Source organism: Apis laboriosa, unplaced genomic scaffold (genome assembly GCF_014066325.1).
Source record: "Apis laboriosa isolate Shangri-la unplaced genomic scaffold, ASM1406632v1 scaffold40_cov151, whole genome shotgun sequence".
Classification (NCBI taxonomy): domain Eukaryota; kingdom Metazoa; phylum Arthropoda; class Insecta; order Hymenoptera; family Apidae; genus Apis; species Apis laboriosa.
In genome coordinates, this window is record NW_025223180.1 from 3393496 (window position 1) to 3421081 (window position 27586).

Consider the following 27586-nt stretch of genomic DNA (forward strand, 5'->3'; position numbering starts at 1 on the left):
TTTCATTCACAAACAGAAAGAAACATAGAATCACTTTTTTTATTATAATTTATAATGTTATTTTATATTTTTATTCTTTTTTACTTTAATTAATTATTAAGAAATTATTATTTTATCAATGGAAACAAAAATTATACTCGCATTCATATTTTCCGCGGTCGCCATACTAGTTTTACATTCGAGATTTATTTCTATGGTCATAGAGTGAATGCAAACATTGCACTTGATTGTATAGCATCTACTGTTCGTACCGGTAGAGAGGTTAGGAACATTTTAATGTTCTTAACATATCACTTTTTGTAATATTATTTGTACGAATTTGACATACACATTTTTTTAAGCATGCGATGACGACTCTCAATCATTTTCGAAGATCTGTCAGTAAGTGAATTTTACATAATGTTGAATTACATCCGTGATCGTAATGTCAATGAGCTCCAATAAAAACAAAAAACAAATTATAATAATAACTTCAGTATGTATTTTAATTTGAATAATTTCAAGTAATAGAACAATCAAAGTATATTTTATATATCAATAAACTAATATCAGAGTATATATCGCTATATCAATACTTTGAATATAAAATATAATAAAATATAATAATAAAAATTAAAAAAATTTTTCGCAATATATTAATAGATTATAGAATAATTTAATTCTTTTTAAAAATTATAATAAATAAAATATATTTTAAAATATTTTAAATATAAAACATGTGATAATAAATAAAATAATTGAAAATATAATAAACAAATCAACTTTATATAAATAATTTTTTATTATTAAATTAATAATTGATTATTTGTAATATACATATATTACAAATAATATAACATATTGCGTAATATTTTTATAATACATTTTTATATATACATGATGATGAACACGCGAAAAAAATTAATTTATAATTTATTATTATTTCAAATTATGATTTATTTCAATATTTGTAAAAGATTAATTAATGATTTAATTCATATTTTATATTTTTTCAGGAGCTGTCCAATTTTTACAACCACATAAGAACAATGTTTATGTTAATAATTTCAGATTATTCTTGCGAAATGAATCGAGTTTTGTACCAAAACGAATACTTATTGTAGTAAAGTTATCGCGATATTATTTTGAAAAAATACGAGAACCAAATTTGAATGAAGAACAATTCAAACAGAAATTAAAAGAAAGAGGTTCTGATTATGATTCTATGATGATTAGTCATTTAGCAACCGAAAATGTAAAAAAAAAAGTAACCGAAATTTTAAAAAAATTGAATATAGAATATAAACTAATAAATAGGTATATATAATTTTCGAAGAAATCTTTTATTGAAAAGAAAAAAATGATTATTAATAATAATATTAATATTAATTTTTAAGGAAAAATTTAAAAGCTTCGAATTTTGCTTGGGCGGATTTAATTCTTCCAATCGGTGGCGATGGTACATTTTTATTGGCATCAAATATGATATTTGATAACAAAAAACCAATAATTGGTATTAATTCATGTCCGGAAAAATCCGAAGGATATCTTATGTTACCAATGAAATATACAGAAAATATATCTGAAATTTTCGAAATGTTAAGAGCAGGTTATTATAAGGTAATAATGAGACGGAGAATTCGTACTACGATAAAGGGAGATAATATTTGGGATGTTCCTTTTCATACACACGAAAAAGGTCGCATTGCAGATGGAGAAAAGTAATAAATTTTATTATTACGTAATAAATTTAATTAATTTATAATATAAAATATTATATGTTGAAAAAAAATTTTTCATTGTTGCAGATTTTATATGCGAGAGCAAAATGAAGTATCAAGTAATTTACCAAAAGTAAGGCGTTTGCCTTGGTTAGCATTAAATGAAGTAAGTTTCATTAAATGCATCATATATCTTTTAATAATTTAGAATTTAACATCTCTTTCACATATAGGTATTTATAGCAGAAACACTTTCTGCTAAAACAAGTTCATTGCTTATAAGTATTGACGATGAAAATAAATATCATTTAGTGAAAAGCTCTGGTTTATGTATTACTACAGGAACAGGATCAACATCATGGTATAAATCAATAAATAGCGTTAATCCGCAAATAGTACAAGAAATATTGACTCTTTTAAATAACGAGAAGCAATTTACTAATGAAGAAATTGATAAAATCTGTTCTACTTTTAACAATAGCTTATATTTTGATGCAGGTAAGTATAATATTATTTAAATATAAACAATTATCACAAAATAATTATTTCTATGTATAACATATTTTAGAGGAATCAAAATTATGTTATGTTGTAAGAGATATGATAGTAAATGATCTGTGGCCTGTACCAAAATGTATTCATCACCGAAAATTTTGTAATAAGTTAACAGTAAGATCACAGTGTTATGATGCTAGTATAGTTCTCGATGGTGGCATAGCGATACCGTTTAATTTTGGCGCTACAGCAATAATGGAAACTTATCCTGAAGATTCTTTGCGATCTTTAGTCCTAGATTAACGAGTGACTTATTTCTATAAAAATTCTATTAACTTAGATTAAGGAATTAAGGGATTAAGAAAACTATCAATACTTTTAATGCGTTAAAGATTAAAAAAATGCAAGGCAGAATATTATTTTTGTACTTTAGAATGTTTTGGAATTTTGTAAAACATATTTAATTTGATATTTATATTATGCACAATTACAGATTATTACAATTTTATTAGAATTTGCATTTCAATAGTCAGATCATTAATAGTTTTGCATTTCACTGTTTTTATGATCTCATTGTATCGAGCAAGTTTATTATAACTTGATGTTTCTTATTTCAATGAATGGACAGTAATGAAATCAATACAATGGTTATATGTAATATAAAATAATATGTAATATAAAAGATTTTTTATGAAGCTTTATCTCATAAAAATAAAGGATTAAAAGTATTGTTTTAAATGTAATCTTACATTTGATATAAAATGAAAAAAATTTTATATTCTCAAAATTAATTATTCTCGTATTCTTTCGGTATTCGTATTCAACAATTTAAATTATTTAAGATAATATAAATGTCATATACATATATATATATTCTGTTATATTAAAAATATATATATATATATATATATATATCCTGTTATATTAAAAATATATATCTCTTACATTAAATATCAAAACATATTATAATTTTAAAAAAAAAATGAATTAACATGCGGTATCGTATCTGTGATAGTGTATCGAGAATAAGTATAAACAAAGAGTGTAAACAGTAAAAAAGGATAGAGATAAAATAAAAATATTGAAATCAGCAGCATCTTCAGAGTGCCACAAATGAAACACAGAAAAGAAAGATAGAAGATAATAGGAAAAAGATAGAAAGATAGAAGATAGGATAAAAATTGATTTGTAGCGCCATCTCTTGGAGGTTAATGAAATTCCTAAAGAAAAGACAGGATAAGGTAGAACAAGAATTGTGAAACAACGCCATCTCTCGAATACTTTTAAAACTAACTTTACCTTTTTAGTGATATCGTAACTCAAAAGATGGCGCTAATGATCGATTCTTTTCTTATTTCTATGCTTTCTATGTTTGATTTGCGGCACTCTAGAGATGGCGTTAATTTCAATATTTTTACTCTATCTTCATCCTTCTCATATTATTTGCTCTCTTTGTTCATATATAGTAATATATAACTCAAGACACCACACAAAACGATACCGATGCCGATATCGAAAGCGTGGCAACAAGAGGAAGAAATTTCGAAACATTCTATTGAAAATACAATCAAAGGTTACTTTATTTATCGAATTCATTTTATCTGCTATTTGCAATGCTATACAACAATTTCTAAAATATACAATTTTAAACTTAAGGCAAATGGGACTCAATATCGCACAGTTTCAATGAAAGATTGTAAACCAAATATTAATTCAAAATTATTCGCGATTGAATGAAGGAAAAATATCGATCGAAGCAATTTTTCTCGTTACATATATTGATCAAAGATAATGCAACGACTCTTCGTATACGAGCATAATAAAATCACGTCGTTATTCCGCCATCCTCGTTCGAACACGGAATTCGTCTATCATCAAACATCCTGAATTCCAGAATTTATTGAAATTATATATAGCACGATAGTCGCGCTATCCATTCTACTCGTTCCAATACTGAATACGTAAATCCCCCACCCTAACCCCATGCATCCAATCACACGTATATTTTATTAACAACACGGGTCGAGAATTCGTAATATTATATCGGATTTCAATAGGGGAGAATTACATATTAACCGTCATTAAGTTGCCGTGGATCGCGCGATCGCGTTTCCCTTACGAGACATTTCCGGCTCGCATGCATCCTGCGCGTGTAATAACGCGCGAATAATACGGTCCCGACACGTCGTATGCATAAGTAACCGGCATTAAATTTCATCTTTCTATAACGAACCTCCGCCTTCGTTTCAGAATCTTTGCTGCCTTTCGCGAGACCACACACACCTCATTATAAGAATCTTAATTTAGTCCGTGAACAAGCATATTTTTCGCATCTTCCCACAATAACGTGGAGGTTTGTATCCACGAAAATTTTTTTTTTTCCTCCTTCTTCTTTTTCTTCTTTTACTTGTTTCGGAGGGTGTGGTGAAAAAAATGTGGTAAAAAAATTCTCTACTGCATAATCTTTTGATGCTCTTAAGATACATTAAGAGATTTATCGGTAAAAAAAATAAAGTTCCACTAAAGGGATTCAAAAATGAAATTAAATACTCTAAATACGAACTAGCTAACCTAGTGATGGATTAAAAATAAAAAATTTTGAACGGTGCAAAAATTTGGAAAATAAATAGCGATACCTCGAAGCAGATTATCTTTTTTATTCCATCATTCTTTTCAAGTTGAACGCGTTGCAAATGATACGCATCATTTTCTTTCCGTTCCGGTGAGGAACGAAATATCGGTTGGAAGTTGATCGAACGAAACTTTGTTTATTTAACACCGGCTCCCACACCTAAAAATCATCCACCGTTCAATTATGGTACTCCACTCCGGGGAGGGGGGCGGGGAGGGGTGTCAGCCGCCGATATCGACAAAGTTTCGAGGAAACAACGTTGCTCCACGTTAATGCTCCCGCCGTCCCAATGAATTTTTCATACACCCACTTCCCACGTGGGGGCTCCTCCACTTCCTCGAGATCTATCATCGCGTCCAATGATTCAATTTCCATTCAATCACCGGCAATGCGACAAAAATGCGCGCAATTTGCGATTCTTCTTTGACGGACGGATCAAAAAATTTTTATTTTTTTTTTCTTTTTTTTTTTCTTTCTTTTTTCTCTTTACGATCCAATCTCGACGCGAAAAATAATAATCCCAAAATAATCGAAATCGATTCGATTGCTTGGACGAATCGAAAATTGATCTTTCTTTTTTTTTTTTTTTTTTTTTCTCTTTTTTATTCGCGAGGAGGAGAGGAATACGGGATGGCGAACAGGGATAAAGTTCCCACGGGTGGTCATCTTGAACGTTAAAAGGAGGAGATGAGGGAATTCGAGAGAGGTGCATTGGCACGTTCGATGCTGCACTTTTCGATTTGTCCTTGAAAGGGGGTTTAAAAAGACTCCCTGAACGTCAGCTGTGCCACGTTGTAGGGCTACGTACCCTTTGATCGTGGTCCTCTCGATAGCCGAGTTTTCACTCGGGTTACCCACGATCATTGGGGATAAATAAATTTCTGACTATAGTTGCCGTATATATTTTACATCATTTAATTTAACTTAATCCGAATTAAGTTCATTTTCTTATGGAACGATTCCATTTAAAAAGTGTAATAATTTTCGAAGCGATAGATCCGTAAAATTCGATTTAACGGAAAAGGAGAAATCTCGATATTTCTGTATGATTCCATTTTTTATTGGTTAACGATTTTCAAAATGATGAATGGCTTGGTAAAATGGATTCGATGGAACGATCAACCTCGAAATCGAACCTCGATGTAAATTTCTAGATTTGGAAATTCTCCAGATTTCCAGATTTTTTTTTAATGGCGATTTTAAGATTTGCTCGAACTCGAAAAATTTCTATATATTTTTACAATCGGATACGATTCCATCTCGATCCAATTAATAATTTCGAAAATGGCGGCTGTTATAAAATCGATTCGAAAATGTTCGATCGTCACGTTTTATCGCTTAGTTACCACCTCCTCCACCCACCTATCTTTAAATTGCTCGATCGATACGACCACTTACTTATATACTCTCTCCGCCGTTTCTCTTCACGTTACGTTTTTCCCTTACGTTGCACGTTTCGCGGTTTTCGAAATAATCAGCTCGACGGATCGACCGGGAGATCTGGAAGGGAAGCAACGAGAACCCATCGGTCCCGGAATTGATAGTGCAACGATTTACGGCGACAAACACGGCGCTCGGTACACGGGTTTATTTATATTCGGAATCGCAACGAGGTTGCGAATATTCGGCACGCGTTGCCGCTTCGGGCGCAAGATATGCGCGCGTGGTAACCTTTGTTTGGCGGAGCGGAGCGGAGCGGAAATTTTGTTTGTTTCACCCTTTTGTGGCGGGACTCGATCGCGTTGGACTCGATCTGCGTCTTCTTGTCTCTTGTTTATTCGCGTTTTGAATTATTATTATTATTTATTATTTTATTATTTATTATATTATTTATTATATTTATATATTATTATTTAATATTATATTATATTAATATATTATTATATATTATTATATATATTATTTTATTATTTATTATATTATTTATTATATTTATTTATTATTATTTATTATATTATTATTTTTTTTCTTACTTTTTCTCGAAAATAACGCGCGAGAAGAAATGCGGCGTATAAAAGGAAAGTATGACGAAAAGCTAGGTCGTTATCGAGCGAAATCGCGTAATAACGAGTGCCAACAGACTTGTAATTATGTTAACGTCGTTATACCTTTGGAGAGAGGCGGAATATTAACAAAATATACGTTACAGATGAATTCTCTTTCTCTTTCTCTCTCTCTCTCTCTTGTAAAAGTCTCGAGGATATTCTCTTCCCAGAGAAAATGCGCTTAATTCGACTTTCCGACTTACATTCGCGCAATTAGTCGTCCCTTTCGATCGCGTTTGAACGCGCGAAAATGTGAGAGAGAGGGAGAAAGAGAGAGAGAGAATACGTACAACTCGTGCATTGAAAGATTCTTACAAAAATACACAATTTACAAATAAATTTGATAAACTCGTGTCAGTTGCTATAGAGAATACTATTTATTTTCGAGAAACGAAATTTTATTATCATCGATTCTTATTAAAAATTCGAAACAGCTGATTATCATCTCGAACTCGATTTTCTATCGAAAGGAAAAAATGGCATCCACACGATCCATATTAGGTATAATCGTTCTCTGAAATGATCGAATCGAAATTTATCTTGTTTATTCGCGTTTTGAATTATTATTATTATTATTATTATTATTATTATTATTTTTTTCTTACTTTTTCTCGAAAATAACGCGCGAGAAGAAATGGGGCGTATAAAAGGAAAGTATGACGAAAAGCTAGGTCGTCGTCGAGCGAAATCGTATAATCATTCTCTGAAATGATCGAATCGAAATTTATCCACGATTCGTATAATCGTTCTCTCGAAATCGATTTATCCACGCAATCGATCCCCATGAAACGAAACGGAACGAAACGAGAGCAAACGGTCGCCCGCGGCCACGTCTGGCATACGTGAGTACCCAGATTTCATCCGTTTTACGCTTAACAAATTAACAGAGTTGATTCACCGCTTCGCGGGATCGTTTCAACATGGGATTTCGAGATAGCTTGCGTTACGCAAGCTCAGCAACGTGTCTTCCACCCGGCCATCTAACACTATACCCCTTCCCCCCCTCTGTCTGCGCTTCGCCCATCTCCCCTCCCACTCTATATATATATATCTCTTATTCTATTCATAAGTGTGCGAGAATTAATTACGAGACCCCTCTCATTTGCGCCAGTTATTACGGGCTTGAACGTAAGATCATTACCGAATTGTAGTCGCTGCCTCGTCGTCGAGAAATCGAAAATGCAATCTATAAAAGAGCGTGAGAGAGGATCTCCTTTTTCCTTCTTCTTTTTCATCTTCTTCATCTTCTTCTTCTGTCTTTTTATTCTTCTTCTCTTTTCTTCTCCTTTTTCATTCTTTCCTTTTTTATTACGTGCTCGAAAATGCATCTATAAACAGAATGGATCTTTCTCTTCCTCTTCTTTTTCTTTTTCCTCTCTCCTCCCGTTTATTGCTCGAAAATGCATCTATAAACAGAATCTTAGAGATATTCTCAGGGGACAAAATCTTCTTTCCCTTCTTCCTCTACCCTTTCTCTCTATTTCTTCCCCGCCACTTTTATTATACGTTTGAAAATGCGATGTATAAACACGGGACGGGACACAATCTCTCTCTCTCTCTCTCTCGGTGCCCCTCCCTTCTTCCCGCACCTTCTCCTCTTTTATTACGCGCGTTCCGACCACTCGATGTTAATGTATGCGAAAAGTCTGAGAGAGCGAGCTAGGGATCGATCGATCGTTTCGCTCTATCTGCGTTCCACGCGTTCGTGTTGCTAGAAAAGGGGCTATCGGTATCCTCCTCTCCCCTCTCCTCCCCCTTTTCTAAAGCTTGTTTACGAGAAAATGCATTTCGATAGTTAGATCTCCGAGTGGAACGCGATCTTATCCCGAAGAGGCGACGCGAGACACTCCTCCTTTCCTTTCTGGAATCGTAATGGTCGCGCGTTGCTTGTTTACGCGGAGCGAAAATTTCGAAAATTGTCAAGATTGGCTCGAGGGATGAATAGGGAAGAAAAGAAGGAAAAAAAAAAAAAAAAAAAGATGGTTAAATATAACGAATACTGACCCAAACTACCCCCTCCCCCTACAGCACCCTCTGCCCGCCCGGTTAACGTTAAAAATGCTCTATATATAATCGCGCCCTGTGCATTATGCTTCCGCAAATTTGCTCGCCCCAATTTCTCCCCGATAGAATCACTCTTCTATCCAATTCGATAACATCGGTATCAACTTCTTGGCGATAGACAAGTATCCAATTGTAAAGTTCAAATTTTTTATTAAATTATTTTCAATTATTCGTTCCCCTTCTTCCTTTTCCCCCCTCCGCCGATGATTCTAAAATGATATGAAAAATATAGAACGAATCTCCCTTTATTCCACGCTTCGTTTTCGCGTGAAAATTCCTCGTACGAATTATCGATTTCTACGAGAATAAACAAAAAGGGAGAAAAGAGAAAAAAAATTTTTACGAAATCGAGAGATAATCGATGAATTTTCAAACTCAATTTTTCCCCGCCCCTCTTTCCTTTCATTATCGATAATTCAATCGATCCGAAACGGTGAATATTTCTCTCGAGAAAAATATTTTTCGCGCGGAAAGGAGCCTAACTTCCCTTCATCCCCCTTTTGTCATTTCATTTTTGTTCACGGGGCGCCACGTGGCGTTGCGACTCATCTATCTATCGTTGACCGTTCGTTCCAAGACGATTTGCAATTAAAAGCGGGAACGGCACGCTCGACTCGTTAACGTAGACGCAGAGACGCAAGATCTCGCGTGGAACGTACCGTGACCTGATTCTACTTTCGAATCTATCTTTAAATCTCGGTTGTGTGCACCACGCTCCAGGGATGTATCTGGCCGTGCTAACGAACCCTCGCCAACGAGACACCTATACAGAGCCACCCACCACCGGGTTCATCCAATTTCCTCCCTCCCTCTTCCCACCACCCTTTCATCCTCGACGCGAGCCGTGAATGGTAGGGACGTGTCGAGACGCGTCGAATTTAAAACGCGGTTTAAATTTTCCCGTGAAATTCCGCCTTCGTTAAATTTCGCGCCACGGTTCGATCCTTCATTTTTCGCTCGTTTCGAGGAAACACCAGCGTTTTCGAAACACTCCGACTCGTTCGTTGAAAAAGGAAAAAGGGGGAAGAAATTGGTGGTGGGGTGTTTCATTACTTTTTCTCTTTTTTAATCGTTATTTTGTATCGATATACGTGTATATATATATGTGTGTATATGTATGAGAAAGGGTATTTTATTTTTGCAGGAAATTTCCCAATTTTCGCGTGTATTTCAATTTTTGAAAGAGGGCGCGCGCGAACGCGAGTGCAACGCGTTATTTGTTCGATCAATGCGCTCCATTACGATGCGAACAAAAGGATACTGGCGCGTTGTAGCGAATTGAAAATTATGCATCGAAAATATATAACTCTGTTCTTCGAATCTTATTCTTTTTCTTTTTCGTTTTTCGTTTTCGCGGTCACTCTATATCGTCGGATTAATTAGTGAATCATTACGCAACGGGGGAGAGGTTCAAAGACGCATCGACTTAGAAATATCTTCATTCACGATTGGAAGATTAATTTCCAATTACGAGAATTTCTCTAGGAAAATCGATTCGAAAGAAACGACGTATAAAGTTACAAGGTATCGTGTGAATCAGAGTTTCGAATCTGGAATCCATCCATCCCAAGAGATTCTCCTCGATCATTTACTCGTTTACTATCCCTCGCACCTCTTTACCTGTACTACTCTACTCTCAACCCGTCTCCCGACCGACCTCTTTTCAATTTCGAAATTTTCACCCTCTCCTACACGACTCTCCGCCGAGGAACGTTTCAGCCAACGTTCTCGAGTACGAAACCCTCGTTACGTACGAATGGATCACAGGTTTGAAACGGAGTTATGAAACGATCGTGGATCCATCCCCGCCTCCTATTACTTATTCAGTATCGGTACATATCTGCACGCTGCCTGGGCTTGAATATTTTATATAGAAAGCATTGGCCGTGTCGACGCGATACCAAACCCCTGGATGCGCGTTCACGATCGGACGAAAATCGTAAAATCGATGAGGAACGACGTTCCGGAAGGCGAAGGATGGAACGAGAGAACAGAGACTTTTTGCCGAATGGTGGCGAGACTCCCTCTTTCTCGAATTCTCTTCGCTCGACCGACCGATTTTTCGCGCGCGAAAAGGGGGATGAAAAGGATGGAGACGTTGCGCAAAATGTCGATAGATTCCGCTTCCCGACTTCTGTTTAATTTTACAGCCCGCCCATTCATCGCCTGCCTCCCCTCTCTCCGCTTTTTCTTCGAGCGAGAAGGAGCGGCGACCAACGACTCGCAATTAACTCGAAAAACTCGAAATTCACGAGCACCGATCGAAACCATTTACGCTCCCTGCTTTGGAAGAAATTCGAATTCCGCGTGAAAACTCGAATCGATTCCTTTCCTTGTTTCTTCCCTTTACCAATATACGCGAAAAATATATTCCACTCGCGAAAATCAACCTCGAATTTCTCGAAATCGTTCCCGTATCTCTCGTTTCACCCATCCCTCGTTATCCATCATCCCTTTCCTCTCCCTCTCTCCCCTCGTTAGTGCGTCGAAACTCGTACTACCCTCCGAATTCCGAAAGATTTCAATCGCAACCGACATTCCATCGTCCTGAAACGCACCGCGATCAACGATGCTGCAGGTGTGGACATCGGCTACGCGAGTGAAACGATTGCTCCTTTCCTCCAACGTTCATTGTTCCGTTCTCTTCCCCTCCCCACCCCTTCTCCCCTCCTCCTCCTCCTCCTCCTCCTCCTAGTCGTAGTCGTCGTCGTCGTCGTCGTCGTGTTCTTCTCGTTCCGTCCAACGAACAGCAACCCCCTCTTCCCTTCTCTCTCTCGCATCGAAAGTGGACACATGCTCGGCCCTAGCCACCGTCCCTACGAATTCCAGGGATCAATGCGTCGGTGCACCAAAACGCCTGCGCCACCCCCACCACCACACCCACACAAACGCTCAGGCCGAGCACCACCACCACCACCGCCACCACCTCCACCTTCACCAACACCACCACCACCACCACCACCATCGGCACCGGCACCGTCATCAGCAGCAGCACAACCAGCACCACCATCAGCAGCGGCGCAGCAGCGACAACGGTGGCGACGACCACGACCACGACCACGGTGGTGGCGGTGGAGGCAAAGGTGAGAGTGGAGGTGGTCGAGGTGGAGGTGGTAGCGGCACCAACAATCTCCACCGACACAAACGAATACACGTACACGTAAAAGTACGTAGACCCCGAGCCGTGCGTGTCGCCCTCCCCTAGTCCCTCGCTCGCTCAAATTTCCACCGGAGAAAATTCTTCTCCGCACCCCTCTCCCTCCCCCATCCTATCCATCGCAGCCTAGCGAGCACAGCTGAGCGCAGCCAGAGCCTCCGTGGAAGAATCCTCCACCTTCTCCTCCGACTTCTCTCCTACCCCTGCCTACTACCTACCCTACGTCGCGCACATCCACTCCTCTCTTCTCTCCCTTCGGTTCCAACTCGACGAGAAGAGGGCGCTCCCCTCTCCTTCGACGTGCGCGGTACCCGAGCCTCGGAAATTCTGAGAGCGGTTCGCGCGTGTGCAGCTGGCGCGGGGGTGGCAAGGGACCGAAAATCGAGGTGAAAAGGAAACTCCGCGGATCCGGCCTAAGGGTCTCTCCTAGGGCTGGTGCGTATTTATTACGTTTCTCTCGAATATATATGTATATGTGTGTACGTATACATAATATATATATACATATATATATATTTTTTTTTTTTCTCCTCGTCGTCAAAGTCGTTCACGCACGTTCGCCGTCAACGTTACGCCGCCACGTACGGGTGAACGGGAGAAGAGGAGGAGCGGGCGAACGACACACGGTGGCGAGCACCCTTTCGTCGTTTCGTCGTTTCGCCGAGACGAAAAAAGAGGGGGGAGGAGAACGCGTTGAAACGTCGGGCGAACAGCATCGTACGCGTCGCGTTGCCGCGTCTCTGCGCTGCCCCTGTTACTTACCAACTTGCCTCGCGAGTATATACGCGTGAACACGCACACGGATACGCGAGTTCGCCGCGTTCGAATCGGTGTGAACTCGGTGTGTGAGAGGAGCAGTGAGTGGTGATACACGCGATTTCGATTCGTGATATCTTCTCCCGGTGACTCACGCTCGGTCTCTTTCTCTCCTCTCTCTCTCTCTCTCTTTCTCTCTCTCTCTCCCTCTCTCTCCCTCGTTTCTCGCGCGACCCAACTTCCATTTACGACGTACTGGTGGTGCTGATTGTGCGGTGCGTGCTTGACCCGTTGCTCGAGCACGAGAGAACCTCGAAACCCTCCTCCTCCTCCTCCTCCTCCTTCTCTTCCTATTCTTCTACTTCTTCTTCTTATTCTTATTCTTCTTTTTCTCCTTCTTCTTCTTCTCCTCGGCTCGACAACAGCTCGACGACGCGAACTACGAAGCAACGAACCGAGGGAGGAGGTGCGCGACAGAAAGAGAGAGATACGCGTGTATACACGAAAGGAGAAGGAGGAAGGATATATACCCGGAACGACGAGGACGACGAGAACGACGAAGGAGCGGAAGAAGATAACAACGACGACGACGACGACGACGACGACGACGACGACGACGACAACGACGACTCGGCAGCGGCGGACTACGTTCGATCGCAGTGGTGGTGGTTTCTTCCTCGCGTGACACACTTTTGTCGCGAGAGAACAGAGGAACACACACACACTCTCTCTCTCTCTCTCTCTTTCTCTCCCTCTCTCTCTCTCTCTCTTTCTCTCTCCTTCGACTGGCCTCGCTCGAACACCACGGAACTCTACCGACGCTTTAAAAAAAACGATCTTCGATTCCCGTGTCAAGAGATAAATTTCACCAGTGAGATGAGTTTACTCCATTACTGTGCGCTGTCGCGAGTGTGCGGTCAATCGTGCTTCGTTCAGTGATTTCCTTCTCCAACGGACGAGAGGAAAAGTTATCCCTTTCTTTTTTCTTTTTTTTTTTGGTGGTGGTGGTGGTGGTGGTGGTGGTGGTTTCGAAGCTATCCCATCCCTTTCTACGTTTCGTGGTGGATGAAATCGTGGAAACTTGCCACTCGTCGTCCGTTTGTGCAACGTTTTATGTAACGTAAGAGGAGAAGAGGAGAGAATAATTCGTAATCGTCTGAGAGTGATCCAAAGAATTTCAACGGTGGTTTGTGCCATTTGTCGTTCAACGAAACGTCTACTATTATCGCTATTACTACTGCTACGCTCGGATTCTCGTTTCGCAAGAACGCAAAGTGTGGCTATCCCGTGTGAGTATCCCGTGAGTGTACGGGGGATATTATCATGTATCCCCGATCGCAGCCCTCCTTTGAGGGTTAATTTTCACCGATCTCCAACGTCTCGGGTTCGCAACGTCTCGGCCCCCGACCCCGCTGTGTAACCGTGCACCCTGGAACTAGATCTAACTGCGTCTCTTCTTAAGGGATCCCCGATCTCGGCGCAAAGAGCTGGTCCCAGCTAGGACCAACCGTGTACCACATCCCCGCGCTGAAAGTGAGTCTCACGCACGCTCTCGTGCTTCCCTTCTCTCTCTGCCTTCTCCTCGTCCATTTACTCTGTCTCTGATTGTTCCATCTTTTTCCATTTCTATTTCGCGATTAAGAAGGTGGACTTTCGATCGAATCTCTTTCTTCCGTCTTTTTCTTTACGTAATTTCCGCGTGACGAGGACCGATCGAGAAGAAAGAGGAGGAGGAGGAGGAGGAGGAGAAGGCCTAACAAAGAGTACCATTTAATGACGTCGAAACTCGATAATCCGCGGCCGTGGATTTATTAAAATTTAACGAAGCTCTTCTCTTTTTTTATTTTATTTTTAATTTTCCCTCGAACGGAGGGGAAGATAACCGGAGACCAAGTTAATGGCATTTTAGAGTAAGACGAAGGGAATCCAATTTATCCGTCACTTTGTCGCGACTAAAATCCCTGAAGGAAGTTCAACCGTGTCGACTGGTTTACAACGAACTCGATCAACAAAGCGAAACCTTATTTCAACCTCGCGTGTTCGCGAGGATGATAATGCGTTTATCCCGCACACGTACGCCTTTCTTTCCCTCTCTCCCTTTTCAACGATTAAGATCGTCCAGAAGAATTCGAGAATCGGAGGATCCAACTTTTTTTACTTTTCCTTCTAAATAAATATGGAAGATACGGATCGATAAGGAAAGGGAAATTGAAATTCGGATAAGGATCGGATAAAGGTTCTTTATATGGAATAATATCGAATCTGTCCAGTTTTTTTCAGAAGAAGTTTCTCTTTCTATTTCTCGTTATTTATCAGGATCCAATTGTTTCAAAAAAAAAAAAAAAAAATCCGTTGCGAAAAAATAATCCCTTTACGAAAACTTCGGATTTTAAAAATTTACATCGAGTTTAATAATTCGTGCATCGCCTCTAAGAAGATTCGATTTAAAATCGCTCGACTAAATAAATAAATCTGTTGATTTATAACGTTGCAGCTGTAAGCAGGCAAAGAAAAAATATTGCCAGGTTTGAAAGAAACTCGTCGCGATATCTTTTAAAGAATAATTTTACGCTTTGAAATCGAAACTTGGTTCCTTCTCATCAAAGGAATTGAATTTATTTACTACCAACAACTTATTATTAATCGAATTACGCTTGAAAAATTAAGCGCTCGAAATTTTAACTTCGTATCCTGCTTTCCCTCCCTGATAAAAATATATCATTTACAATATAATATACCACCCCCGCGCACAGGAATATTTCAATACGTGCATTTTCCTAAACATCCCCTGTATAAAGCCTCACCCTGTACCCGCTTTAATAATTCGATCCGCAAAATCTCAAGCGAAACGTTGATCGTGGTTAATTACGGGAGATCGTAGGAGACCGGTTGTAGTTTAATAATCCCGCAAAATTAACGAACTCGAGGCGCGTTAAACCCCCGTGACGCCCTGTTATCCAAGATGAAATCCAGCCGCGGTATCGTTAAACAGGGGGAGGGGAAAAAGAGAGAAAAGAAAGAAAGAAGAAAAATCGTTGCCGAAAAAAATCTCTCGTTGCTCCCTCGAGCTACTATATATCCTCTCGAAACTGTATGCAAAAATTTCCACCCTCCCTCCCTCCCTCCCTCCTCGCTAATGAACTTTCTCCCGCGCCACGCGCGTGCAACATATTCGTTTCACGCGCGCTAATTACACATATAATTTTCTAAATGCAAATGCCTCAGGCGTGTCGTGTATATATATATATATATATATATATTCGTGATTAAAACGCGCGCTTCCACACACGCGTCACGTACGTTTTGAATTTTCTCGTCGACTTCTCTCCTCCGCTATTCGTTCAACGATTCGTTATTCATGCAAATTGTCCCGAGTGGAGGGCAAGGGAGAAGAGTTGGTCAAAAGGCGGAAAGGGGAAAATTGATGTAACTTGAATTGAAGATCCCTCCCTTTCTACGAGGGGGATTATTCCTGACTTTATAATTCGATATTTTTCTCGATACTTTTCGTCGCACTTTTCTCTCCCGTATTATTGGTGTTACGTTGCGGATTGGTTCAAAAAAACTTTTCGTTCTTCGAAACGAAGAATCGTGCGTTATTGCGATTTGAACGTGAAAATACGGGACGGATGCGGGCACCGGTCGATTTATAGCAATTCTTTATAGCGATTCGAGACGAGGTTTTCAACGGTCTCTCGTTATAACCGCACGAAAGAGTCAGGTATTACGCAAAACCGTTCCCGTTCGACCACGAGAAGCGGGCAGGGATCGAAAGAGAGGGAGAAAAATCTCGACCGATCGATGGGACACTTAACCTGTTTAGCGCAATTAATCGCATTGCAGGGAAATGAATTTGTAACCACATTTATCGGAATGAAGCGGATCGAGGAGAGAATTCGAGGCGGTAAAGGGAACGAAAAAGAAGAGAGAGAGAGAGAGAGAGGAATTCCTAATTTAAAATTTCTTTTTGAAAATTCTTCGAAATTCCAAAAAACGATTTCCTCGCTTCGCGAAGAAGATTCTTCTCCGTAAGAACGGAAGGGGAAAGAATATGATTCCACTTTATACCGGAAATTGACGGTTAGAATCGAGGCGATAGGAAGCCGGAAGGCTCGTTTATAGGAGGCATAATTATAAAAGCGTGGCGGGACGCTCAAGGGCATGGTAGAGCACGGTCCGCCATAAATTCACAGCCCTAGGAGAGGGCAAAGCTTTCTTCTCAGCGTGCTACGTGCCATTGATCATGGTGGATAGGTAACTCGCGTGGCTGGCCGAAGGGGTGGCTTCCACCGTTGGCGCTCGTTTCCACTTTCGTCCCAGTTTTACACACCGAGATCTCTGTCTACCACCCGATGTGGCCGATCGTTGTCGGCAAATTACGGGATCGTTGCGTCCACGACCGATCCTTCTCTTTGTTGCGCCACCCTTTTTTCCCTTTACACCACCCTTTACCCTTCTCTACCCTCCTTCCCTCCCTCCTCGTCATTAGTCTTCGTGATCGATCATCCCCCTCTCGTCCATCTCTCTTTCCTCTCTCTCTCTCCCTCCTTTGAACTTTGAATATATACCTCTGCTTGTTGTCGGCAAACCAAGTCCAGATTGAAAGCGAATCGGATATTTATTAATACGACTGGCCTGTAGACACATTCCCTGTCTACACCGGAAGTCTTAATCGCCCCAACCGTGTTCAATTCGAACCCCCATAAGGGGGACGAGATGACGCTTCTGGTATATCGTGTACGTGTGTGTACGTGTCGAGGGTGTTTACCGATGGAAGGCTACGAAAGGGATTAAGAACTTATGACACTCTAGAACCAGGCTTCTCCCCGACCTGTGCGCCAGGGTAAACATTTTCTTCTCGCGGGATCGTCGAAACGAATCTGGGAAGGGGAGAGGGGGGCTATTAAATTAAATTCGTTGGTGAATATGTGTGTGTATGCGTGTGTATATATTTGGATTATGTGTGCTCTTGTATTAGAGATTACAGAGTATCGTATAATTTTGGTCGTTAGTTTTATTAAGATTTCGTATATGGATTCGAAATGAAAGATTCTTTCGAGTTCCAGTTACGAAGAAGGTATGATCGACCGATTTTTCTTTCGCGTGTCACGCGAAATAACGATTCAATTGTGTATTACAAATTGGATAGGATTAAAGACGTTTGAAATGAGGCTATAAGTTTCATCGATCCTCGTGATTGTTGACTTAAACGAAGTTAGAGACGAATGAATGAAATGAGAGAGACCTTTGACTACGTGAATCGTGAATATCGTAATATAGTCTGGATAGAATCGTTTTTAAAGGGTGAACAGCGCGAAGGTATCGTAAAGTTTCATCATTAATAATGATAGGTGCGTAAGTCTTGAAAGATGTACGTCGATACGGTTTTAAACGGTCTCGAATGGAACGAGTGGAAAAATTAGGGGAGGGATGGAATGGCTAACGAAAAGGAGAGAATTATAGAGAAATTGTGAATTTAACCCGATTGTTCCTCGAAATTAGTATATTCACGGTTGATGCGATAACTCGGATGGATAAAAATTCTGAATTAAAAATGGTCGAAAATACCTTGGAGGAAAATTGAAATTGACGACGGTGGCCACTTATTATTATAATGGATACAGGATAGAATAGAAGCGGTGAAATTTTTTTTCTTTTCCCCTTTCCCTCTTTATCTCTCCTTTCTTTCTTTCTTTCTTTTCTTCTCTCTTTTTTCCCTTTTTTTTTTTATAAAAACGAGGGGCGAAAAACGCGAAATCCGCTTGGCATCTCGACGGATCTGACGGCGAGAGAGAGAGAGAGAGAAAGAGAAAAAAAAGAAGCGGCGAACAACAAGATAAATCGGTTTGTTAAAAAAGCACCGAGGAGGAAAATTTTTCCAACGAACGAGTGAACATTAAACGTGTTATTGGTTCCGCCATCGAACATCGCGCTAGCGAGTTACGCGACTAACAATGAACACGACTCTTGGACGCACGTGTATTTTATAATTAACGATCCTTCGAATAATCTACTCCAGAGAGAGTTGGATTTTCCTTTCCCTCCTCTTATTTATATTCTCTTTCTTTTACGTTTCACGAGAAAGCTTTTGTAGTATCGCGTTTATTAAAAAAAAAAAAAAAAAAAAAAAAAGTGAAAGCATACTACTTCCCTTCCCGTCCATTCTCTTCCTTTTCTTCCCCTTTCTCCCTTTCTCTGTTAAGTTAAATTTGCAACGAGCGAGCACGTCGTCGATAACTCACGCCCCTTAACGCGTCAGGGATAACGCGTTAACGCGATACAGTAAACAGATACATATACTGCGAAAGGGATACTGCGAACAGGCTCTTCCATTGATCCACGAGAGAGGCAATGAGATCCAAGCGATGCCAATGAACTTTTAACTCGAAATCGTTTCGAACGATATCCCCGACCTATTACTACCCGGCCAATCGTTTGCCCAGAGTGGAGCGTGAAATTTACAATGTTTCATTAGGCTAACGTGTATATACATAAAACGGCCAACCGCTAATAATCGAATTAACCTGCCCGTTTTAAATTTCCCTAATACAATGGCCGATTGTAGGCACGAAAATTGCACACGCGCTTTCGCACGGTTTAATCGACGCTCCATTCGTTCGTACGTCAATTTTCATTCGTTTCCATCGCCGTTTTCCAGCGAGGAGGAGGAGGAGGAGGAGGAGGAGGAGTGGAAGCGCGACTTGGATAGAGAGGGAGGATGGAGAGGGAGGGGAGAAGGAAAATGGAAACAAACCGAAAGGGGAGGAGAACAGGAGAACGTGAATTATTATTTGCGTGCCTCGTTTAATATCTGTTCGAGATAAAGAAACGAGCTAAGCCGTGGAGTGGAGTGGCGCTTTTAAATAACTTTTCAACCGAGCACCCACCAGCCATCCTCGTTACCAGTTGAACAAATGCTACGTATATATATATATATATATATACACCTTGGTCGTATTAATTCGAGAGTTATACCGTATTGTTACACCGTATCATTCGAAATACGGTTCATTATAAACGTTACAACATTTCCACCCACCCGATATTTTCCCCGTATTAATCCGAGTTACATTCACAGGTTTAACCAACCAACCGCGCCATATTTGTTTCGCCGACAACTTACTTTGCCTCCTCGAAAATTACCAACCAACTCGTTAAACCGGCGGAAACAAAATGAAACGAAATTTAAAGCGGAGATGAGAGAAGCTAGAAATTTCTCTCTCCCTCTCTTGAGAAAAATCATCCCTCTATCGTGGATAAACTTGACCATTAATCACGATATTTCGATATGAACTCCATCTCTTGCGTACGCGCTATTGAACGAGTTGAGGGGCAAGCTAGGAACGAGGGTAAAAGCTAGGTTAACGTCTGGAGAGAGAGAGAGAGAGAGAGAGAATAAGTTTGATTCCATCCACGCAAAGAAACCCTTGTTTCCAGGGAACAATGCGATTTTCCCCCATTGTTCCTCCCCCTTTCCGGTCGCGACTCCGATCGATCCGTGCGATCCGTCACGACTCGAGGCCAGGCGAAATAACGAAATTTATCGCGGGTCGATCGTGATAGAGCGGAAACGTTGCATGTCGAGGGCGGGCAGGCATCGGCGAACGAAGGACCGGCTAACGAAGGGCGCGGCGTTATGGGTCTGCGTGAGACCATTAACCGAGAATTTCACGATACGCTTCATCGCGCTGATCCAATTTAATTAGAACGGGTTGGATAATAAGCCTGTAACGACACACTTTCCACGTTAATAACGATCGGGAGACGGCGGGAGCCGACGACTCCTTAACGTTTTATCGTCCATCGTCTGTCTTCCTTATCCGCCTCTACATCTTCACGGTCGTGCGGTCTGCACTACTCGCGGTTTACGTAATCCTCGTTGTTTTCCCATCTGGATTTCCACAATCGGTCGAGAGGTCCCCCGTGGCACGGGACCTCATCGTGGAATAAAAATAACGAGGCGATTGCGAGAGAGAGAGAGAGAGAGAGAGAGGCGTTTTCGTTTTTTAGCGCATTGTGTTATTTAGGATACGATTAGGATTGTTTTCGGCAAGGTGGATGACAGTTGGTGACGAAGTTGTCGAAATATCGTAAATACGAGAATTGTTAATACGTATATAATTTTATTCGATTGGTCAAATTCAATTTGTTCTGTTAATAATATTAACGATAAAAGGATAAGATGAGCCGATATATTCTTATTAATACGGAGAATGGATTCGGGAGGGGGGACGTTGGGGGAATTGAATAATAGAGCGGCATTTCGCGTAACAAATTAATTCATTTATTCGGAGGGCGAAAAATTGTGGATACGGATTTCTATATTCCGTCGCGAGAATAAGCGACGATATCATTTTCCCATTGAAATGAGAGAATGAATAAGAGAATGATAAATGGAAAATCTTTTGTTCGATATCTTTCGATCGTTACGGAACGCCTGCAGACGAGCAATTTATAGCTGCAGACGTGCATAATTTATACCTGTGTATATGGTGGATTGCTCGCCTATAGGCGCTTAAAGGAAAAAAAAAAAAAAAAGAAACTCATTTACAAGCTTACCGAGTATTTCGTTCGAACAAGAATTTTCCCTTTGACGTTTCTCTTTTTCTATCCTCCTATCATATACGAATATTCGTTCGTTTGTAAATTTTTTTAAAAACAACCGGGATAAGAGATAATAATAATAATAATAATAATAATAATAAAAAAAACGAACGATCACGATCGAGATTGAAAACGATCTGTCCGATATATTTTTTTCTCGACTTATATATTTTTATTTATTTTTCACTTGCTTCACTTGGCAACGATCCTTCTGTTTACCGGAAAAAAACTATCAACTTTCGTATCGAGCGAGGAAACTATACCGATCAATCGCAATATTTGTTTTCTCATGGAATAAAACTCCAATTATGAGACGGTTCGTTTCTCGAAGAGATCTTGAAAATGATATATACTATGCCTCCTTAAAGGGGAGAAAGGGGGAGTTATATAGAACGCTGTATCGAGAATCTGAGAACGCGTTCGATACAGAAATGGCGTTTCTCCATCGATTCGAAATGCGTGTTAACTCATTGTATCGGATTCATCGAGGATCTTAATACATCGTAAGAACTTGGTCGGTACAACGTTACAACAGATATCGATCCCATCGAAACCCTTGGGAATATATACGTGCGACGAAATATCTCGATGGAACGTGTATCGTAAAAAAAAAAAAAAAAAAAAAAAAAGCGGGATAAAAGAGTGATTGTTATTAAAAAAAAAAAAAAAATGTAAAATTAAATTTTTTCGAAATTGGGAAGATCGGAAACAGGCTAACTCCGCCTGGATTCCTGATTGATTTAATTAACCCGAGAATTGATGGATGAGAAACGAAAAATGTTCGGAAAGCGACGGGGGAAAAAAATTGAAAGAGCGGAAAGATACTGTACCGTATATAATGATATATACAAGCATTGGAGAACCGAGAGACAAAAGTGATATCCGATCACGATGAATTGATATTATTTGCAGTTGCATAAATTGCAACAATTTTCAGATGTTTCATTTTTACTCGCTTATCCGTATCGAATGCACAATGCCGCTTGCAAACGTTTTTTTTTTTTTTTTTTTTAAAAATAAGCGTCAATTTATTCGTTTCCAAATGATCGAATGATATTTTCATTTAAACGTCCATCTAAAAAAAAAAAAAATAAAATAATAAACAAACGAAATATTCGAAACGTAAAAAAAAAAACACACGTATTTATAAATAATATCAAGACAAGGAAATTTAAAGAAAAACGCGCTCTCCTCGAGTTCAACGAGACGAGGGAGGAGATATTTCAATTTTTCGATCCGAGAAACGGAACTAGTTGGCTGGGAATCGCGGTGCCATAAGTCAAAGGTTTGGCGAGGAGGTGTCGCGGGAATCGGTTAAAAAAAAGGAGGGATGGACGGTCGATTTCTCTTCGGCGCATAATGCCCGGTATTAATTTAATGAGTAGTAATTACCGAGGATGGCGCTCGCGCGCGCTCACCTTTGTGCAATAAGCATTACGCGATATCGGTTTTGAATTTCTATCGTTGTAACGATAATCAAACGCGAATAACGACCATCGATTTCACGCGGTAACGATTGACGGTATTATAATTTTAATACGAAATCAACCGAAAATACCTTCTATCCTCGTTTAAATATGTGTATATATATATATATAGGAAGGGGTTGAACGAAAGCCCACGACCCCCGACGAGGATGGAAAATTGCTCGTCGTAGCTGATTTCCAACAGGGATACAGGTCGTCTCGTATCCAGCCAGGTATGAAGGTAACCAGACGAATCGCGTCTCACCCGGCTGGTGCCCGACTTTTCGAGATCTCGACTTCCATTTTCTGGCCCGTGTACCCCTGAGATGGAAGGGGAGGGGGTGAACATCGAGGGGCGAAACGTACCCACCGAAGCGTTATTCGTGTCAGTGAATCTGACGAAACCGTTCGTGGACGAGGTTGGATAAAATTTGGGGAATTCGGGTGTGTAAGAATGAGAGAAGGAAGAAGAAGAAGAAGAAGAAGAAGAAGAAGAAGAAGAAGAAGAAGACAGGTAGTTTGGGAGCGATATCCATCCTTTCCCCGCGATTTTGCGGCCGATGATGACGACGATGTCGAGTAATTGGGTAGATTTGGTTGGAAGATGTTCGAAGGGAAAGTCTTGCAAGTTTCGAAGGGTTTGATTTGGATGAACGTAGATAAGGGGAGAGGAAGTGGGATCAGGGGGAGGAAAAAGTTGGATCTATTAATTTTCTCGCGTTGTTTCCGTGGAGGGGAGGAAAGAGTCACGCGAGAGAAAACTCGAACTTCGTGGAAATTAAATTAAAGGGATTGTGGCGGTAGCGGACCGGTCGCAGCAGTAGTAGTAGTTTCTACACGCGAGGAAATAATATCGAAGCCAAGGTCGGAACGAAGCGAAACGGATGGCGGTGTAAATTCACTCCGCGCTCGAATATATTCGGAGGTTGAAAAAAAAAAAAGAAGAAAAAAATACAAGAAAACGCTTGGACGCTTCTCGCGTTACTCGTCAGAGGTCAAGCGAAAAGAAGAGGACGACCGCGACGCGTCGAGGGCTCCAACGCTCTTCTTCGTACCCATTCCGGAACTTTATTTCCCCGAGGATCGCTCCGACCAAAGTTTATCGCTCGAGGTAACGCTCCACCGTGCTTTTATACCCTCCGTGACCCCTCCCTCCGTGTCCTCCTCTTATTTCTATCACCACCGCGTTTATTCTCTCCGTCTCTCTCTCTCTCTTTCTTCGCCCATCATCCTCGACCTCGCGTCTTTTCTCCATTTCTCTCCGTTCCGATCGAGGAGACAATCGCGATGAATATCAAACGCCCCGTTTGCTTAGGGCCCCTTCTTCGATCTCTCCCTCGTCGAAATACACGCCGCATGAACCTGGACGCATGAACCACCTTCTCCCCTCCCCTTATTGACCGTTCGTGGCACAGTTCCGGGGGAAGCAGCTTCCTCCTCGAATGGCATTAACGCGACTCGAAAACACGAAACACTTCGGAGGGATAACCTAGTTCGTGGACCTCGCCTTAGTTTCGAACGAGTGGTGGTGGTGTAGGCAACTTCGAACGTCAGTTTCACGCGACCCTCCCCCTCCTCCCCCGCAGGGCATTCGTTACACCAATTTCCCGCCGGTATCGTCGCTGGTAATTGCGCGAAATTAAGAGGTCCGCTGTTTATCGAGCGGCGTGTTGTTAATTCATCGAATTTTCGCCACCGCGCGAAATCCGTGAAATCCGAGGCGATATCCGAGGCGAGAGGAGTTCGGGAGGAGGGAAGGGAAAAAGTGAAGAGAAATTTTTTTTTTTTCTTTTTTCTTTTTGCATTTTTTCCTCCGAATAAAATTCCTCGGACGGTGGATAAAGGATCGTCGCGAAAAATAAAATTGCGAAGCTGACGCGTATCGCGTCGTAACAAGAATTGCGAAGGAGGAGGAGACGCGTGGGATTAACAAACGTATCTTTATTTTGTTCTTCTCGTCGCCTTGGAATACCCGGCTGCTTACGAGGGAACGAAAGAATGGCGGTTGTATAAAATCCTGAATGGAGGGATATCGTTTCGAGAAAAGGGGGGATTCTTCTCCTTTAGAATCGATTCGAGAAGATGTTCCAAGTGGCGAAGGCGAAGGAGGCCTTTATGAATTCGAGAGAGGAAGGATAACCGAAAGAGGAGGGAGGGAGGGAGGGCGGTGACCATGTTGGCGAGAGGGATGAAATATTTAGGGATGTACGCCGTTTTAGGCGTACGTAAGATTTAAAGTTTTTAGGTGGCACTTTGGCAACAGAAAAGCGTTGGCCGCCGGCATCCTCTATCTCTCCACGGATGCGAGGGGGCGGAGGACTACTCGGTGTTCGAGTTGGTGGCGTTTCCATCGTCTACGATCCTCCTCCTTTTCTCTATCTAACCCAAGGTGTACAAGGTGTTCCGTAACAACCACATCAGCCACGATAAGGAATACTCGATTCGAGTTACGAAACGGCAGGCTACGTGCGCGTTTTATATCCTCCCTCCTCTTCCATTACTTAATTTGTTAATTCGATCTGATAGGAGATGGCGGGACGAGGAGGGGTGGAAATACGTGCGGGGGAAACGTGTACGAAATCGTATCTGTTTTTGATGGGGAGGAGGGTGTATGTATGACGATTAGTAATTCAAGTTCCCGTAAATTATTTTGTTTTGCGTGGAGGAATGTGTTGGATGCGTAGAAAGAGTTATTCCATAATAGTTTATATTATACAGAGAAAATATTTACTTTATCACACCAGTGAAATTCTTTTGATTTCGATACGATTATATCGGGATCGTGTTATTATTATTATTATTTTTTTTTTCGTAAAATCATGAAAAGTGATTTCGTTTCACGTTTTTATTTAACAAATGTCTGCAGTTTCGATTTGTCTTATATAAATTAAAAGGATCGAGTCAGGTTTACAATGGGGTATTCTTTTTTGTCATCGTTTCGTGTTATTCGAAAATTCGTTTATTTTTAAATACCTGTTTTAAGAGGGAGAAAAGACAAGTATGAGATTGGGGAACTTTTAAGCTATCTCGGAATCGACTCTTTAACACAGTGTTATTACGACACCCTTTTTTTCGCTTTCAAATTCATGCGCGTTCCAGGCCAATTTTCTCAAGCCTCCTGTCTCAAGGTTTACTTTACTCGACCGACCTTCTTTTCAAAACGCGTATTACCAACTCCTCGTACGCTCTAGTATTATTAAGAATTCAGAATCGGCGCGAAACACCGCGTTTTTTTCCCAGTCACCGAATCAACCGAATAAAATCCAACAACGCTCTTCCTATCGAATCGTATTTACTTACGTCACTCGCGATTCCATTTTGTATCCTTATAATTTGATACGAATACGTACGTTCTTAATCAATTCGTGAAATACTAATTAATATTAATAACCTTCTCATCGACATACTTAACATCACTTCAGCCTTCCTCTTTACCCTTGAACTTTCTTCCGATCTCTTTTTTTCCAGACACTTTCTTTTTCGCTTCTACTGAAAAAAAAAAAAAAAAAAAAATCTCTCAACCTTCCTCGACAACGATTAATTTTCACGACGAGCAACTCTGCTTTTTTAATATTCGCAACTTCGTTTACTTCGAAAGACGACAATACGACGTAGGGGAAGAACGTAATGCCACAATCATTGCATACCATTGGAGAACTAGATGGAACTTGAAAACGAAGGAAAAGAAAGAAGAAGAAAAAGGAAAAGAAGAAAATCTTGGAAAGAAAGGTTGTCGAGTGGTGACTCAGACACTTCGGTGGCACGAGGAGAACGTTGAGAAATGGAACTGCCAACCGACATATGCACACACATATACACACACGTGCACACTTATGGAATTCCACGAGCTGGCCTCGTAAACGCGATGCTCGGAGGCACGGAAATATTGGGCACGAGCGATGGCCGAGGGAGCGTGGACGGTTGGAACCGTGGTGGTGAGATATTGTGTTCGTTAACGAACACGAGACAATGAACACCGCGATTTACGGGATTAAACGAAAAACGTTTTCGAAAAACGTTACCCCGCCGCCAGGACGAAATTGCTCGGAGGATAAATGGCGGCTGCGGATCATAAACGAAGATGTTTCACAGTTATATGTTCTCGAAGATGTTTATTGTCGGGGAAGATTTGCCCTAAGTCGCGTGAGCGATGATGATACCGTAGAACCGATAAACCGATTCGATAACCGATAACCGTGAAAGTGGAAGTCGATGGAGGGAAGATTGTATAAAATTTGCTAACGATCCGCGTCGATCGCTTGATAGATCGTTTGAAAGAAGCGAGATTTTATTCCCACGTTGCGTACGATTATTTTATTTTTAATTGACAATAATTGGTATTTTATATTTCGAAAAATTTATGATTCTCTTCACGAGCGTTTTTATTTAAGTTTCGCTCTTTTTATTCATTCAGAATTGTATCCCAGTCGAAGGCTACGAAAGGTATAATTGTATTACATAGCTTGTACAATGTTGTATTAAATTATTACATTTACATTTATGTTGGAGCATCGAATAGAGATATACGAACTTGTATCTCGATATCTTTTATACAGGAATATATTTGATACAGGTTAAAAAAAAATTGGCGAGGATCGATTCGCCGATATTCAAAATATTTTTCTTGTTGATATTAACGAAATGAAATTATTCTTTATTTTATTATC

General features: G+C 40.5%; 2 protein-coding genes across 4 annotated transcripts in view; both read left to right on the forward strand.

Annotated features, from left to right (window-relative positions):
* The first annotated feature begins 33 nt into the window (after nt 1-33).
* On the forward strand, nt 34-2797 carry LOC122715899 (NAD kinase 2, mitochondrial-like). Of its 2 annotated transcripts, none has more exons than XM_043938469.1 (6): nt 34-381; nt 996-1296; nt 1377-1700; nt 1788-1866; nt 1934-2198; nt 2269-2797. In XM_043938469.1, exons 1-6 carry the CDS (start codon nt 348-350, stop codon nt 2496-2498), a joined length of 1233 nt encoding a protein of 410 aa, XP_043794404.1. In that variant the 5' UTR covers nt 34-347; the 3' UTR covers nt 2499-2797. The 2 variants fall into 2 exon arrangements, with proteins under 2 accessions (XP_043794404.1, XP_043794405.1); XM_043938470.1 differs by having other exon boundaries at nt 273-381; nt 1051-1296.
* An 11127-nt stretch (nt 2798-13924) lies between these two features.
* LOC122715812 (hemicentin-1) overlaps nt 13925-27586 on the forward strand; it is an 88341-nt gene continuing 74679 nt past the window's right edge. For both annotated transcript variants that reach the window (XM_043938284.1, XM_043938285.1), the window contains exon 1: nt 13925-14382. The gene's annotated coding sequence lies outside the window, so the exon portion shown is untranslated. The remainder of the gene's footprint in view (nt 14383-27586) is intronic.

What these genes read in the sequence shown, in the direction of transcription:
- LOC122715899 (XM_043938469.1), top strand. Translation starts at nt 348, where the DNA reads ATGACGACTCTCAATCATTTTCGAAGATCTGTCA. An exon ending in TCATTTTCGAAGATCTGTCA is followed by an intron (nt 382 to 995) that starts GTAAGTGAATTT and finishes ATATTTTTTCAG; the next exon opens with GAGCTGTCCAATTTTTACAA. An exon ending in GAATATAAACTAATAAATAG is followed by an intron (nt 1,297 to 1,376) that starts GTATATATAATT and finishes TTAATTTTTAAG; the next exon opens with GAAAAATTTAAAAGCTTCGA.